Source organism: Spodoptera frugiperda, chromosome 2 (genome assembly GCF_023101765.2).
Source record: "Spodoptera frugiperda isolate SF20-4 chromosome 2, AGI-APGP_CSIRO_Sfru_2.0, whole genome shotgun sequence".
Lineage (NCBI taxonomy): Eukaryota > Metazoa > Arthropoda > Insecta > Lepidoptera > Noctuidae > Spodoptera > Spodoptera frugiperda.
In genome coordinates, this window is record NC_064213.1 from 2,696,845 (window position 1) to 2,713,290 (window position 16,446).

The window sequence follows — 16,446 nt, forward strand, 5'->3', positions numbered from 1 at the left end:
ACCTTTTGAGTCCAAAATGTTGAAACTAAGTAAATAGAATTAATCTTAATAATTTTCTACTTTACATTTAACATGTTTTGGAAGCATTTTATAACGAGTTACTCGTAAAATAAAAGTATGTGTGTGATTTTTTTGTTATTTTTATCGCATTTAGGCGAAACACGAGGCACAGGTGGAACAAAATGGACATAATTAGATTGTAAATTAAGAAATGTGTAAACAGTTATACAGATTTTGGCTAGGAACGGAACAACTCTTTGTGTGATCACATAATGTGGTTCCGGGTCTGGGTGTCATGTGTATGTGAACTTGTATGTTTGTATACGGATCCACGACACAGGAGAAAATCCAAATGTGGGGTAACGTTTAAAAAAATCAAATAAGGTTTCAAACACAAGTAGATAATAATTATGATCCAAGTAACAAACAGTTGATGTCGATGAATTTCGGTGGAGATAGTTCTAATATAAAACCTGAACTAAAGAAGAAAAGGCGTCGAATTGACAAGAACCCAGTCTTAAGTTATGTGCATAAGTTATTATCATGCCAATATTAAAAATATTTAACGTTTTAAACAAAAATCGACTTTTACATCGCATGAAAACGAAACTTTATGCTACAATATTATATTAGATTCTTTAGTCTCTCGCGCCTCACGCGATTGAAACTCTCGTTCCTGTTGGTCGCTGGCCCGTCGTGCTGTGTAGTGTGATACATACTAATAATCAAATCAAGTTTTTTTCGATGTCCAAGAAACGATCTATTTGTTTAAAACGTTAAATATTTTTAATATTGGCATGATAATAACTTATGTAATAACTTAAGACAGAAGGTCCTTCAAGTAGCACTAAATAGATTAACCGAATTGGTATTTGCATCTCACAACTTTTGAACGGTAGAAAGACTGAGCTCCCGCCTTGGGTTTTTTACAGGAAGTTTTTGATGGGAGTCTCACTCTTTTTGTAGAGCCTTTCTTTTTGATACCATGCTACTTCTAACGAATTTTGTTAAAGGTCTTATGATATTTTCCATTTTTTTAGCTATATAACAGATTTAAATTATAATATATTGTTTTATTAGATTTTCGTACTCAAGACATGTCCAATCATGTGTTTTTCATTACGTCGACCATTTTACAAGTAATAATGTTGTTCAGTTTCATGGGCTAAACACACCCTTACCCACCCTATACCCCCTCCCTTGCCTCATATGGTAGGTACCTATCTACACCTATTAAATTTATAACCACCACCAACCACCAACTGCATAAATAACTTTGTAATCCCATATATTTATATGGGATTACAAAGTTATTGATGCAGTTGGTTATTTGGAAAACTGGACCGAAATTACAAAATATTTAAGTTTTTCCATGATTAAGACACTAAACTCTAATGTATTCCAAATATGAAGCTTCTAAGTCTGCTAGAAGTGCCTTGGACTTTTGATGATCGGTGAGTCAGTGAGTGACAAAATTTAGAAACTTTAACAAGTTGTCATTCTTAAACTACTGGTTCAAATTGACTGAAATTTTAAATATTCCGTGTTTATACAAATTAGTTACTGAAGATTCAGGTTTCTTGCTTTATCCACAACCGAATTATAGGGGGTCGAAAAAGGCCCGAATTGCTTCGAGAAAAGGATGGTACGGCCGTGCCGCTTTTTTTTTGCTCGACTTGGCGGGGGCACTGCCGTGCCCCCAGATCTAAGTAACAAACAGTTGATATCGAAGAATTTAACAGTTGATTCGGTGCAGATAGTTCTTAGAATATAAAACTTGAACTAGAGAAGAAAAGGCGTCGAATTGACAAGAACCCAGCCATCCATGTGCAAAACTCAGCCATAAAACGTATGGCACTCAAATCTCTTTTACAGCACCGACGAAACTTTTTGCTCCAGTTCACAAGAGTTAAACATTGGCAAAGGCACGCTCCAAGACCGCTAGTTAAGTGTGTACTGAAAGAAACACAGGCTATTGTTCCAACTACCCCTTACACAGTAAAGTAACGTCTTTGGTCTAAAGAAACCAGCTATTTTCGCGTTCCTACTAAAATTCCAACCTAGTTTCCAAGTAACAGTGAGTTAACCTTACGGTTTTTTAAGGGGGGGAATCATTAAATGACTTTTCAAAAGTCAAAGTCAAGACATTTATTTCAATTAATCCTAAATTAGGTACTTTTGAAACGTGAAACTGAACTGTCCGTCAATCTGCCTGTCTCCCGCCTTGGGCGAAGCGAGAGGGATTGTCAAACTCTTGATGACTAAAAACCACCCCGTTCCTACTTCTGCTATTCCAGCCAGAGCCCCAGTAAACCAGCTAGGTAGCCACGTTCGAATTTGAGAAGCCAGATTTAAAATATGCGGTTGATCCAATTTCATAAGATTTACATCAAAACTAACAAAAAGTGGGTGTAATATAAATCTTGGTCGAATGCACATTACTTACGTGCATTAGAAATAATAAAACATTTATAAACAAATCAAACTATTTTAAATTTAGTGCTATTCAAATGCACTACTAAAAATTGAATCGATTTCAAGAAAAAACAAACATCTATACCTAATGCGCTCTAACAAGGTGCGGCTGACAGATGCCAGTATGACGTTGACGTCTCTCTTTAGGGATGGACATTAGAGAAATCTTTTTTTATCGCTATCGATACTCGCAGCATACATTTAATTCTCATTGATTTTTTCATTAAATGTGTGTGTTATTTAGTTGTGCAGTCTAACTACGTGTATATACTTGTCAAAAAAAATATTTTATGACCGAGCCCTGAGGTGTTTCAGAGTTACAGTTTTACAAAACCGTGAAGAAAACAAGGATATATTAGTTTGTATATGTTAGATTAAGTACCACCACGCATTATCAAGCCGGAAATGTCTAGAAAAATGCCTACTACATATTTCTTCAGATAATGTCACTGTGGTTTGGGCAGAGAGAGCCGCGTCTACAGTGAGATTTACCCACATAATTAAAGGTTTTTTAAGAATGATAATTGAACGACGCACGATTTTTTTTTTATTCTAAAAAAACATCGACTACCTATCCATCGTAGCCGTAGTGTCACTAAACACGACTATGGCTTTACGATTATACGCATAACACTTTACTTTATTTTTCATTTCATTAGATTTTAATTGAATACTAGAACATTCCGGTTGGTTTTAATTTAATTAACTACGCATCCGAATGATTTAACATAATACGAATGTGATACAGCTAAAATATTAAAGCATAATTTTTAAATCGCAGCAACTGTCAAGAGTGATACGAATCGTTACTGAATCTGTCAGCCGCACCTTGTTAGAGCGCATTAGGTATACCTACTTACTTATATAAAATTATTTCCTCATAAAATAAAACTTTTCTTGCGTGAAATACTTTATGATGTAAAAAACATACACATAATAAAGACATGATGTTTTTATTATGTTTATATTTACTGGTCTCAGTATCTAAGCTACATAGAGCTACGGGAAATCAGTTTTTAAGAAAGTACCACCGCAAAGCAAGACCATACACTTTTTCAATTTTTCAGAACTTTAGTTAGGTGTACGTATATCAACTATACCGTCTCTGTAATATTAAAATAGTTTTTTTTTAATAACTATCATGAGACATACAAAATTAAATTAAAATGGAAAAAACTTCTACTAGTTTCGAGTCACAGAAGGATTTTTCATCATGACTTCGCCGCGTCTGCGCACGCTGCTAAAACTAGTAGAGCTTTTCTCCCTTAATGTACGTGAGTAAACCGTATTTTTTATTTAATTACTTTTGTTAAGAATTTAGCCGGCCTCATCTAGCTATTTGAAATATTGACGTGTAAAAGTGTTATTTTATAACCTACTTACATAAATAAATATCATTTAATTTCATTTCAACCTATAACACTTCTTCATGGTCTTTAATCTTCTCTCAACTTCTTATAAAAATCCTCTACATCTCTTCTTTCAAACCAAAAACCATTACAATTGTTACCAACCATCAAAAATACCTAATGTAATTGATGCATTAATCCATTACAGAATAGAAGCTCTTACACCAATGTAAACAAGACCTTAATCTCCTTAAAATGATCGTGACAACGCACAAAGTTTGTTTAATCCCGGCGCCATGCCAGCATTTGAATGAATTCCCGCTCAAAATAGACGTTAAGATCAATTAGTTTGAATAAAACTTCAGAGAAGAACGACAGAATTGAAAATGCATATCTCATTACTTTTCTTGCAAAGGAGTGTTTTAAAAACCTTTTTATTCGGATCTGGCTAGATGATTAATGGTTATCCTAGTTCTATGTGGTAGTAAAATTTATGAAACATAGTAATATGTGGATAATTATTCATATCCATTATAAAAAAACACAATTTAACAAAACGTATTATGTATAATACGTTTAAATAAATGGAGTAAGCCATGCTACATTTCAGAAAAAAGAATCCAATTTCGCGACTATAACAAAGCACCAACTTTGAACCCATTACCACACACATGACGTGCAATTACTTAAATTGCGAAAAAATCCTTTAGATTCCACATCATAGAACAAAAACAGAGAACACCAAACTTTTTAACAAGCCGCTGTAACAAGTTGGCCATTTTATCGTTACCATCGCTCACTTCAAGGCTCACCTTAATAAGATTGAAGTTCGTTGACCTATCCTAAGTTATCTTAGATTATGTATGGGCTTTCGTATGGAGATCATTATCACACAAAAGCATGTTGTTGTAGCTTGATATGGTCTTCGTGTAGCGGTTAAATGAGATTTATTACCTGTAGGTCTGCACAAACTTCTACTAATACACCCTGAGCGATCCTTCGGGTGGCGGGTCATAGTTGCCAGGAGCGGGTGAGATGAAGCATTCCAATAGGACCACAGGATTTAAGGGTAAAGATCAGCTGTCCATCCAGTGAGTTCCAAAATGACGGTGGCATAGTGGTCATGTGTCACCATGAATAGCGAGAAACAAGAGAGTCGTAGATTCCCTTGCTATAATAGGCGGTGCACAGCGGGGACTCCAGAGCTTGTCTACTTGTGCTGGAGGCCATCAAAATTCGCACAAGCTTGTTTTGAAGTTACAAAATGTTGCACAACATCAGCGTAATAGTAGCCGCAACCGCTATGTGCATTGTTAAGTAATAGAAAGTCTGTACTTGCAACTGCAGTTTTCGAAATTGATTAACCTGTTTGAAATAACAGTTAGTGAAATAACTGAATTTTGCGACAAACCAAATACTTTGTTAACCACCACTATACCTCTCTTTTTTGAGGGTGGAAAATCATCCAATGACTTCTCCCGCCTTGGGTGCGGTAAGAGGGAGTCTCAGACTCCTACTGCCTGAAAACAACCCCATTCCTACTCTTGCTTTTTGAGCTGGAGCCCCGGTAACCCGCTAGGTACTCCGCAACTCCGGGTTGCACCTCGCTCTAAGTCAAATTTTAGAGGAAAGAGCATTTTGGTCAGTGCCCTTTTTATTTTTCTCACAAATTGTTAGATCATAAATCAAGCTCCACCATTATGTAGTCAAGAAAATTCCCCCAAGCATATCGAATACTCGCATCCGAGCGGAATTCACAAATTACTGCAGTTTTCAACTTTTCGCAACTTTTATGCTTCTTTATATTCTGCACCGACCACTTCACTCGTATGGAAACTTTGTCACGATTCAAGGCACCTACCTAACTTTTAAAAAAATAATAACAGACTATGGTAACAACTAACTACTTGAAAATCTTATAACTACCGAACTTTTACAAATAATTCAAGAACAAAAATGACCAAATGGGTCTAGCCCTTCTCGAGTTTTAGCAAGACTACCGAAGTATACCACTGTACAGAAATTGAAATGGTGGAAGGAAGGTTTAAATGGTGTGAAAATACCATCAAGAACTACATTAAAATTGTTAGTCAAAATGACCTTCATGAATGAACGAATTGACCTTTACTAATATCGATGTACAGAGTAAGATAGCAAACACTATTTCATAAAACTTATTGTCTATTAGCTAATGCCCGCGGCTTTGCTTGTGTGGATTACGGACTTTGTGACTAATAGAAGTAGCCTAAGTTACTCCTTAGTAAATCAGCTACCAGCCAATAAGTCTCGTCAAAATCCGTCCAGTCATTTCACAGATAATAAGAACCGATACACAGACAAAAATTGAAAACCTAATATTTTGCTGTTTGTATCGTGTGTATATTAGTATGTATGTAGTAAAGAGCGGTTATTTCAATGTTACAACAGACATTTCAATTTTGTTTATTAGTCTAGACTATATTCTAACTTTACTCTCTACCAATATATAAGTTTGTTACACTAAGAAATAACGAATCAATGTTATTTCTAGACTAGCTAGGAATATTCCTAGCTTCAGCCTAATCGAGTCTGACCTATAAATATGAAATAGGCTCTATATCTGGCCGTCTGCATGCAAATCTATTTTTGCCATATGATTGAAGGACAGACTCAGAATTAGGTACATAAATATTGATGTTTTAACCTTTCGTCGACATATTCTTTCTTGCCTGCTCATTTATTTACTATGTTGCACACAGAATTGTGAATATTTGTTTTATTAATCGCAGCTTTATTTGCGGGTTTCTGACATCAATTTCACACCAACAACGCTCAGTACTTCAATTACTGAAATACGACACTAGTAACAAATTAAAAAGATTATACAACGGATGCCGAAAACCACGAACACCAATGTCCATGCGAAACCCTTAAACCGCATCAGTGTGCATGCGTACCGACATTTAATACGGACGCAGCAAACCGAAGCACAATTGCCATTGTGCTACAATGCTATCAAACAGAAATAGTTTCATACAAAGAAAGGTTGTTGGACTTTCTACAACAGGTACTAGTAGGAATAAAGGTGTTTAATGTTAGTAATCTGAGACGAGGCGCGTGCTTTCAAACGTACTAGTAACTGCGGTTACTGTAACCGCAATACATTCTCTGCGCGCTACCACTTAGCGGAACACTTTATTTGTGGGTGGATTCTAATATTGTGGCGAAGTATCATTGTTGCAGTGGTGGCTTATGGACAAATTAGTAAATTGTTACACAGACTTAAGTAATATTTTTTTTTCATGGTAACTATAAGCCGGTAAACGAACAGACGGATCATCTGATGGCTAGCAATTGCTGCCGCCCATGGACACCCGAAACACCAAAGGAGTTACGGACGCAGCAAACCGAAGCACAATTGCCATTGTGCTACAATGCTATCAAACAGAAATAGTTTCATACAAAGAAAGGTTGTTGGACTTTCTACAACAGGTACTAGTAGGATAAAGGTGTTTAATGTTAGTAATCTGAGACGAGGCGCGTGCTTTCAAACAAGTGCGTTGCCGGCCTTTTGGGGTTAGGAATTTAAACTTTGTTGACGAATCGGGGAAGATTGGGAATCGCTTCCCAATTCTAATTGGGCCTTCGGTAACCTCACTTACACAACGAAACACAAGGCAAGCATTGTTTCACGTCGGATTTCTGTGAGGCCGTGGTATTTCTCTGGTCGAACCGACCCGTTCGTGCTGAAGCATGGCTCTCCCACACTATTCGTAAGTAGCATAGTTCGCGACATCTTGTTTAGGCTAAAGATCCATCACATGGAAGACTGCAATAACTAATTATGTTGCCACAAAATGGCGTGACATCCTAAACGAACATAACCTTTTAATGTACAGAACAGATATTTGTAAGCATGCCTTTATTTCTAAAACTATTTTGCCAGACAAAATTGCTTTAACTAAATGCCCTACAGTCGTTGTATGACTGCCTAAAAGCTTTAATTCGCCAAACAGCACCATAGCTGGTATTTATTACATCTCATTCCTATTGCTCCAAGCCTCCAAGACAGTACATCTTCGATTCTGTAACATACAAGTTTGTGCTTGCCAACTAAAATGTTGGAAGTCTACCAAGATTAACGAACATTTTATTGTTTGCTTACTTGCTTATGGCTTTTGGTACCTTTTGTGAAGACCTAACACTAGAAGTAACTAGCTTTATGATGTTCAGTCTATGTTCAGATTCTATCTTAATATCTCCTTTTCGTCGTCATAGCCCTTCGTAGCGGCGTGAGTTTAAGACGCCCGCTTCTCATACGCACGGGTTCAAAACCTAACAACGTCAAGTACCAATGTGACTTTTTCCGAGTTTTATGTACTTTCTAAGATTATTTAGACACCACTGACAAACGGTGAAGGAAATCATCGTGAGGACACCTACACTTATAATTTCTAATTATAGGTAAGTTTGAAAGCCAACCCGCATTGAACAAGCGTGATTAATGCTCAAACCTTCTCCGTGCGAGAAGAGGCCTTTGGTCAGCAGTTGGCATTTATAGGCTGTTGATGATTGATGCTGATCTCCTTTTGACGCAGCCTGTACACACCCTGCACTGTATTTATCGTTCATTTACATCCATCATATAAATGTAATGTAACTGTAACTATAATAAACTCGGTTTAAACTTGTAATGCGTCTAGCATTAGGTCATAGCATACTACTTAACATTTTTACATTACAGATATGTGTAATACAACGATTCAAGGTGAATTGAATTAAATTACAATAATTAAGTAACTATATCGTACACTTCAATTAGTCAATTAACTTAGAATGGACTATTTTTGTGCACTAAACGAAGATTAAAGACAACAATTGCGTCAAATTTTGTCTAACTACTAATAGTCAGTATCGATTTCCCAAAAACATTAGCCAACGAACAACACGTAACTTTACCGAACCTACCAATCAACTAACATCAGAAACTCGACTCAAACTACCGTAGAGAGTAACACAAGTCCTACAAGTATTAATAGCCCGATGGGCAGTCAGGTGCAATACCTGAGAACTAGGTTACCTTAGCTCACTAATCTCATATACCTTGGACAAGGAAGTGTGTTGACAGGCTGACATAATGGCTTTACCTACATAATGACGTCACAAGTCCATGTATCTCATTACAGGCCGTTATGGAAGCCAGACTGATGCATAGTTATTATGGAGTGGCTTCTGTAATATGCATTTTGTTGTTATCCCGTATCTAGGCTGAGCATGTTGTAATCCTCTTGTAAATAGGTCGAAAGTTCTTCAGATCAAGCGTGTTTTAGTCAGCCATTTTTGGTAAATGTGTTTCGGTTAAACTTTTCGTATTATGGCAACTGCTGTGCAATGTGCATAGCTAATGGCAGTGTGGATTGCTAGTAATAAAACTTTCTACATTAAATTCGGTGTCAGTCTTAATTTTCGTACTTTTCATGAAGATTGCCATAGATACCTGTGTAACTTAAAGCTTGCAAGAACTATTTGATGTAAATGTAGATTCTCTTTCTCTACAAAACGTTCCAAAAACAGGGGACTTAGTACGAGTTTTTTTACGTTTAACGAGATCGAAACGAGAGCGCGTTCGGCGTTCTGATTGGTTTAGTCATCGCTCACGTTTCGTTTTCGTTCAACATAAAGTAAACTCGTACTAAGAGTACAGATGATACCTAGATTCAGCAAAGATGTAACTAGTTATGATAGAATCTAAAAAAAAACTGCATTAATTTCCGGAACAAAATTCACAGCTTCGTACAACTCTGCAGCACAAAATATTACCACTGCAAAAACCTGATAAGCATGGCCCACGTACTCTAAAGAGCCGAGATACTGGAGTACCCACATTATGAAATATAACAAAAGCAAACTTGTGGAGTAAACGCGTATCATTTCACTTCAGACCGCGTTGAATTGAACAAAGGATCCAACTTTAGCCATGCATGTTCAAGTTTAGCCTCGTGGTTTTGTTCGTACGTCCTGTCTAGTTAAATTGACGATAATAGTATGTTAACCGATACGAGTTTCAATTTGATGAGGATCTTTAAGTCTTCAAGTAATGGCTTTTGTTGAATTCAAAGCTGGAAACTTACGCCAACGTCTTTTCTTCATAGTTATATCTATGCCTATTCTCATGTCTATCTCCTTACCTACTTATTGACTACAGACTGAATTATAGGTAGTTAGGACCTTTGTCCATTGAAGCAAGAATAGGGTGCCTAGGTCTTTATGCTGGCATTTAATGCAAGATCGACAGAATTTCATAGGAAATCACTAAGATCAAACATATATAACACAAGAAGTGCTGTAACTGATATTTAGGGTCTTCAGTAGTCTTTCATAGTTCGAGACGAGAGGGAGTGTCAGACTCTGACTAAAAACCACCCCGTTCGGACTCCTACTCACTAAAAATCACCCCGATCCTACTCTTACTTTTGGAGCCGGAGCCCCGGTAAACCCGCTAGGTAGTCCGCAGCTCTGGATCAGTCTTTCATAGTTTAAGACTTAATGCCCATGTATAAACCACATTCCATTATTGCCATCGCCTACAGCCTGTGGCAGTCCACTGCTGGACTATGGGCCTCCTTTACGTTAGCGTGTTTACGGTTACGCGATATGGAGATCGCAGTTTAGAAGGTTCAGATTTATCAGAAAGCGGTGCTGCCTAGTCTGTCTGTCTGTGTACGATTAAGCAGCATTTGGAACTTGACGTAGTACTGGGTGGTGACTACTGATGACAGATGTATTTCTTACTCCTCTGTCGTCAGGTAATTACATGGCTTTACAATTCATGTAAAAAGGTTTAAGTACCAAACAAGTGTTAGTACCTAATCATCAAAGAAAATTCCGAACTTTACTTTTATCTCATGTCCATAAATGCTTCAATATAATCCGCGCTTCAGCTTTAAATATTTAGGTATCAGAAGCTCAATACGTTCTTTATTTATTCAAACCAGGGATGTTGCGAATATCTGCATCCGCATCCGCATATGCGAAACATCCGCATCGATTTAGGCATCCGCATCCACATCTGCATCCGCAAAAATCGATGCGGAGCTGATGCGGATGCGGATGTGTTGCAGGTCAGGACAAGAAAGAAAGGGGCGGGTCCGGCGAGTGGCGCGTGTCGCGCGCTCGTGCTAATTGACCAATAAGAAATCAATTGTATTTAATTTCGATGTCAGTTATTCGGTGAAGCTATGCGCCTCGCTGTTTTTTTGTGTTGTGTTGTGACAAGATTCGACGCGCACGTTTTCTAATCTTGTGAATATCAAGTTTATTGCTTGTCTTTTAAATTTTTCTCCCAAAACTTAAGATTTTTGTAAAGATCCGCTTCCGCATCCGCATCCGCGGATGTTTGCCCCCTGGAATCCGCATCCGCATCCTCATCCGCGGATGTGAAAAAATCAGCATCCGCAACAACCCTGATTCAAACGAGCCCCGAATGAAGGCAGCCAATGTGTATAGGTCACAATAATTCAATACTTATCTAAAGCGCTTCAACAAATATTCCTGCTTTTTGCGCGCATTTACTGCTGTTGGCATGGGCCCAGCTTTTCCTAAATGTTGTGTACCTATAGGCTATAACAGATACAATCTATAGGTAAGTATTTGTTCGAAGGTTACAAAGTAATTTACGCTACCTGCTGGGTTTTTATCAGATACTACTTCATAAATATTTATTGATAGCGGTCGCGTGCTAACTCTTTGATGTCACTTTTTGTGCCCTTTTTTTCATTTAAGGGTTATTTAAAGAAGAAAGCCTGTATTGAGTATGGTAGAGGGTCGGATGGCACGAGTTAAATGCAATGCAAGGCGCGCGCGCGGACCAGTCCGACCAGTTGCTCGCTCCGCCCCGCGCTCCCCTCGCGAACAGCTGACAGCTCCGACAACAAAGAACATCAACCCAACCCACACAAACATAACACGCTACGTACAATCACGATACATTATTATTATTTTCAACCGTACACGCGAGTGTATTGATTGAAATTATTTAGCTGCCGTAACTATTATAACAATTATGAGTCGGTCGTTACAAAAACAACTCGGTATTAAAACTAACATTATTTTGATAAATCAAGGTCTTTCTCTAGGCTTCCACGACGTAATCTAGGTAACTAAATGTGTTATTACTACGGCACATCTACATGACAACGAGCTAAACGGCTCGAGTATTGAGTAAACAGTGTTGACCATGAAAATCAGGCCCTCCTGTGTGAAAGGTGAATACATAAGACCTAACAAAGGGCAACTTTGTACTTGCCTTTCTGTTCATCCAATACACGAAGGCCCCGAGTTGTGGCACTCCGGTGAACAAGAGTCTCTTTTCAAAACAATAATGTCTACTTATTATGATGATTTATCACGGCATCTTTGTTTAAAACGCGACGGTCACTTATGTCGTAGTTTTTCACTGTCCGGTTGCTATGGTGCTGTGAATTATCACGACACTAGACTTGAGAGTTTTTTTCATTCGTTATTGTTGTCGTAAGTACTTTATGTAGTCAATGTTTACGATGTATTACGTTCTATGTGTTATTTACATCACTATTTAGAGGCCTGCGAACGTGATAATCGTTGCACTGCCTGCGCACTTTATTTGCTGCGCTTCTGCGTCAACAAAACAGTCGCTCGGCACTCGATGTCGGGCGAAATCGCCGCCTCGTTCGGTCAAGTTTGCCCTCTCATTCGCTAGCCAAGCAAACTCGCGATTTTGTCCCGTTCTCACGTTTGACATTTCGCCGGTAGGGTTGCAGCGTTTTAATTTCACAACATAGGTTTTTCTTGGAATACCATAGTAAATAATTAGTTTTATAACTCTTTTTGTTATTATTTTACTAAAGTATTAAATTATAATTATTATTTTTATCTAGTAGTTCTGCAAAAGTATTTTTAATATTTCAAAGCGCCTGGCACTATTACGTGGCAATAAATGCTGTAGTAGTGTTGTCATTTTGCTCTAGTATATTTTGAGGGAAATAATTCAATACACACTGGTAGTCAGTGGATAAGAGAATAGAGTAAAATAATGTTACATAAATATTACATATGATTTAACTGGGACAACATAATCTAAATACTACAAATAAAAAAGGCTATTGTAAAATTTTCAACTCCATAACATTAGGAAAAATAAATAGGATACCAGAAATATTATGCCTAAACAAGTCCTAAAACTTGAGGTTTTATTCGCTACTTTAAGGATCATAATCTAATTTGAAGTATTTTATTTGTCTTTCTGAATTAGAGGCTAGCATGCCAGTGAGATATTTCAATCAAGTTTGAACCACCAACTTTAACTACTTGCTACTAATTACTTAGAAAAAAAAACACCAATAGATATTGAGAGCATACTTACGGCCGAAATTGATAACCAATCACAAAACAAAAAATCTAGATTATAAAACAAATTTTTCACATAAGTTATAAGGACTTTTTGTTAAAAACTTAATAATCCATTTTGAATTAAGAGTGGTTATTAATTTCGGCCATTAAAAAGTTTATTATCAGTATCACAAAAATTACAGATTTATTTTTAAATATCTATGATTGGAGGTGGACAGTAGTTATGTGTTTTTCTGCCAGAACTTGGCGGCATTGCGAGGAGTCTTGCCTTTGCCAGAATTCTTCTTCGGCGCGGAATGGGTCTCACTACCACCACCAGCAGCAGACTCGTCGTTTTCTACTTGCGATTTCAACGTTTTTTTAATGTACTGAATCTGAAAAAGAAAAGGTAAAGGATTAAATAATGTATCAGAGAGATTGTAAAGAGTAATAATGGAGTTTCTTGCTTTTCTCCATTCGAAACTACACTTTGGAACAAGCACCTAGCTTCTCTTCACTGACAGACTGACTAACTAACGGACAATTCAATTTTGTTGTTTCAAAAGTGCCTAATTAATTGAAATAAATGCTTCAATTTTAACTTTGAATGAGCATGTTATGTTACAAACAGGTATAGATTAATTTTAAAATGATATGTCACTATTTCTAAAATCTGGTGAACAAGTAGAGGTGCACAGATATAACGTAAGACACACTTTCCACCAGTTATGTGTCCTAGTTGGCAGCACAATTTACACTGGACTCAACTCTAGACTTTGTGCTATATCTGAGAAGTCATAAAATCGAAAAAAAATCCAATAACCCTTGTCAACATCTTGATCGGCGGTTGTGCTTTAGGTCCCTCCATAGTAAACTTAATCAGTTTTATATAACTGTGTTGTTTCAGGCTATATGACACTAACTGCTGCACTTAGAGACATTTAATGATTATTTACACTTTTCCTTAGTAACGATTTTGTATCGAAAACAATAGCTAAGAACTGGGAGAGGTAACCATTAAACAACTCTGAGTATGGTGTTAAAAGTGATAAATTATGTCATTTTTATATACAAACCTCCTGATCAATATTTTGTTGATGTCTAATAGCTCTTTGTTTATGGTGATTGGCTCTCTGTATATGTCTGTCAACAGAATTGAGAACAGCTTCGCAAGCATTACACCAGTCTGCAAGAACATCGGCAATGGAAGACGCATCCTCAAGGCGAGCATCTCGACCTAACGCGACATCGACTTCCACTCGTTTACATTCCTGATCTAACTTGCCATGGATTATATCTGGAACATTAGAGGATTAAGTTAAATGATACATTTTTTTTTTAAATGTCGCCCCATACTGGGATTTTCTCCTGTGTCATGGGTGCGTTTACAAACATACAATTTCACATGCACATGACACCCAGACCCGAAACAACTATTCATGGATCACACAAAGAGTTGCTCCGTGCGGGAATCAAACCCGCTACACATTGCATGGCAGCCAGACGCCTAGTCACCGCGCCAACCATGCAGTCATACATATTGAGTATATTTTTACCCAAAAATAGACACTGTTAAGAGAATGCTGTTAAGGAAGGTTCATATCTGATGGAACATGTGTTGCATATTATCGATTAGGTAACATTTAGGTAACACTTAATAGACAAATGTATAGAAAAACACTTGAACATTCACACTCAACCAATGATACGTTATTCTGACTGATGATATGCTCGACATATTTTACGTCAGATATAAACCTGCCCTTAGACACGTCTTTCATGTCGTGCATTTTTAAGACATGCTTATTTCCCTGAAGAATTATATAAGTACTAGCTGCCCTGGCAAACTTTGTACCACCTTAAACATCTATTTCTCACCATTTAAAATTTGCCAAATCGGCCCAGCCTTTCTCGAGTTTTAGCTAACGAACAGCAATAAATTTGTATATATAGAGATGAATTGTCTTACCTGCGTAAATAGCTTCTATAATAAGATCCTCCAAATCTCTCACATTTTTAATATCTAATTCTTTGAGTAACACGCTATAAGGGATGCATTTCTCCTGTGTTGCCAGCGTAGCAATGGTCAAGTGTTGCAATTTCTTACACTGAGCTGGAGTCAGCTCCAAATATTCAGACTTATTCTCCAAGTAGTCTTTATATGTGCCATAAGCAAATAGATTTAGAGTCTTCAGATGAGTGGCGTATGGTCCAGTTTCCAACTGCAATGATTAATTTGTGACTATTATAATTTTGTAGTGTTCAAAATTTCCAAAACAATTTTATATCCAAAAGAAGCCATATAAATTGGTCCTTTAGCTAATATTTAATTCGTAGGTAATAATTGCACTATTCACAATATCTTTATCAATATTCTCTAGCCTGTTGCATGAAATGCATAGGCCTGCATTTTATACCTATCAGTAATTTACCAGGTGTTTTTATAGAAGTACCTGCGGAATTTCTTATTACCATAAATTATGTAATATATGACTTAATGTCAAATACAAAAATAACAATCGATAAAACACCATAAGATAGACAATAAACAACAAGAATGTATAATAACCTCTTTGATATTCGGCATTTCAAGAAGCTCTCCAAATACGTGGACGCCTGGTGCTTCTAACACCTGTTTGATAAGCTCCGCACATGCTGATCCCTTGGCTCCCTTCGCCAACAACACAAACTGTTCCAAAGGATGGTTCGTCGAAAAAGATAACAACGAAGAAGGTTCATCTCTGTCCATTGACATCGGGTTCATGGCGACTGTTGCAAATTCTTTTCGTTTACTCAAAAGTCCTTTACTAAAACCACTTAATAAATAATTAATGAACTTTTATTTTATCACTCTTTTGTTTAATGGCGAAATTAACGAAATTACGTTTAGATGCGAATTACAAATTGAGATTTCAACAAAACCATGACACAACGAAGGCGATTTTATTTTGACAGGTTGTCAGTTTGTCACGATTTGCTCTTTGCGTTTTGTTGTATTTTTAATTACGGGTGAATTTAATATCTTTACAGAAATTTGAAAGTTATTTATTAAACAAATACATAAATTTCATATAATTCCAAATGAGTTTTAGTATTTAATATCATATTTAAATACCTATTTCTATTATTATAAAAATATAAATGAACGAAATAACTATTAGCGTCTACTAAACGTAAACCATAGATCTTTGTTTACTTTTTATATTTCCTTCTTCCTACTTTTAAAACTGGATGATTATTTATAAACGTCTTGTTTTTCATTCAGATATGTTTAATA

At 36.8% G+C, this 16,446-nt stretch overlaps 2 protein-coding genes across 4 annotated transcripts in view; both read right to left on the reverse strand.

The window, feature by feature from the left end:
- Positions 1-12,502, reverse strand: part of LOC118268714 (protein yippee-like) — a 147,510-nt gene extending 135,008 nt beyond the window's left edge. The window contains exon 1 of one of the 3 annotated variants that reach the window (XM_050704137.1): positions 12,109-12,502. The gene's annotated coding sequence lies outside the window, so the exon portion shown is untranslated. The remainder of the gene's footprint in view (positions 1-12,108) is intronic. The other 2 variants (XM_035583309.2, XM_050704146.1) reach the window with 2 other exon arrangements.
- A 681-nt stretch (positions 12,503-13,183) lies between these two features.
- LOC118268739 (COP9 signalosome complex subunit 7b) lies at positions 13,184-16,135 on the reverse strand. The gene is made up of 4 exons (XM_035583354.2): positions 15,739-16,135; positions 15,139-15,391; positions 14,246-14,466; positions 13,184-13,564 (listed from the first exon to the last, which is right to left on the reverse strand). The coding sequence occupies exons 1-4, from the start codon at positions 15,931-15,933 to the stop codon at positions 13,412-13,414; spliced, it is 822 nt and encodes a 273-aa protein (XP_035439247.1). The 5' UTR covers positions 15,934-16,135; the 3' UTR covers positions 13,184-13,411.
- Between the last annotated feature and the right edge of the window lie 311 nt (positions 16,136-16,446).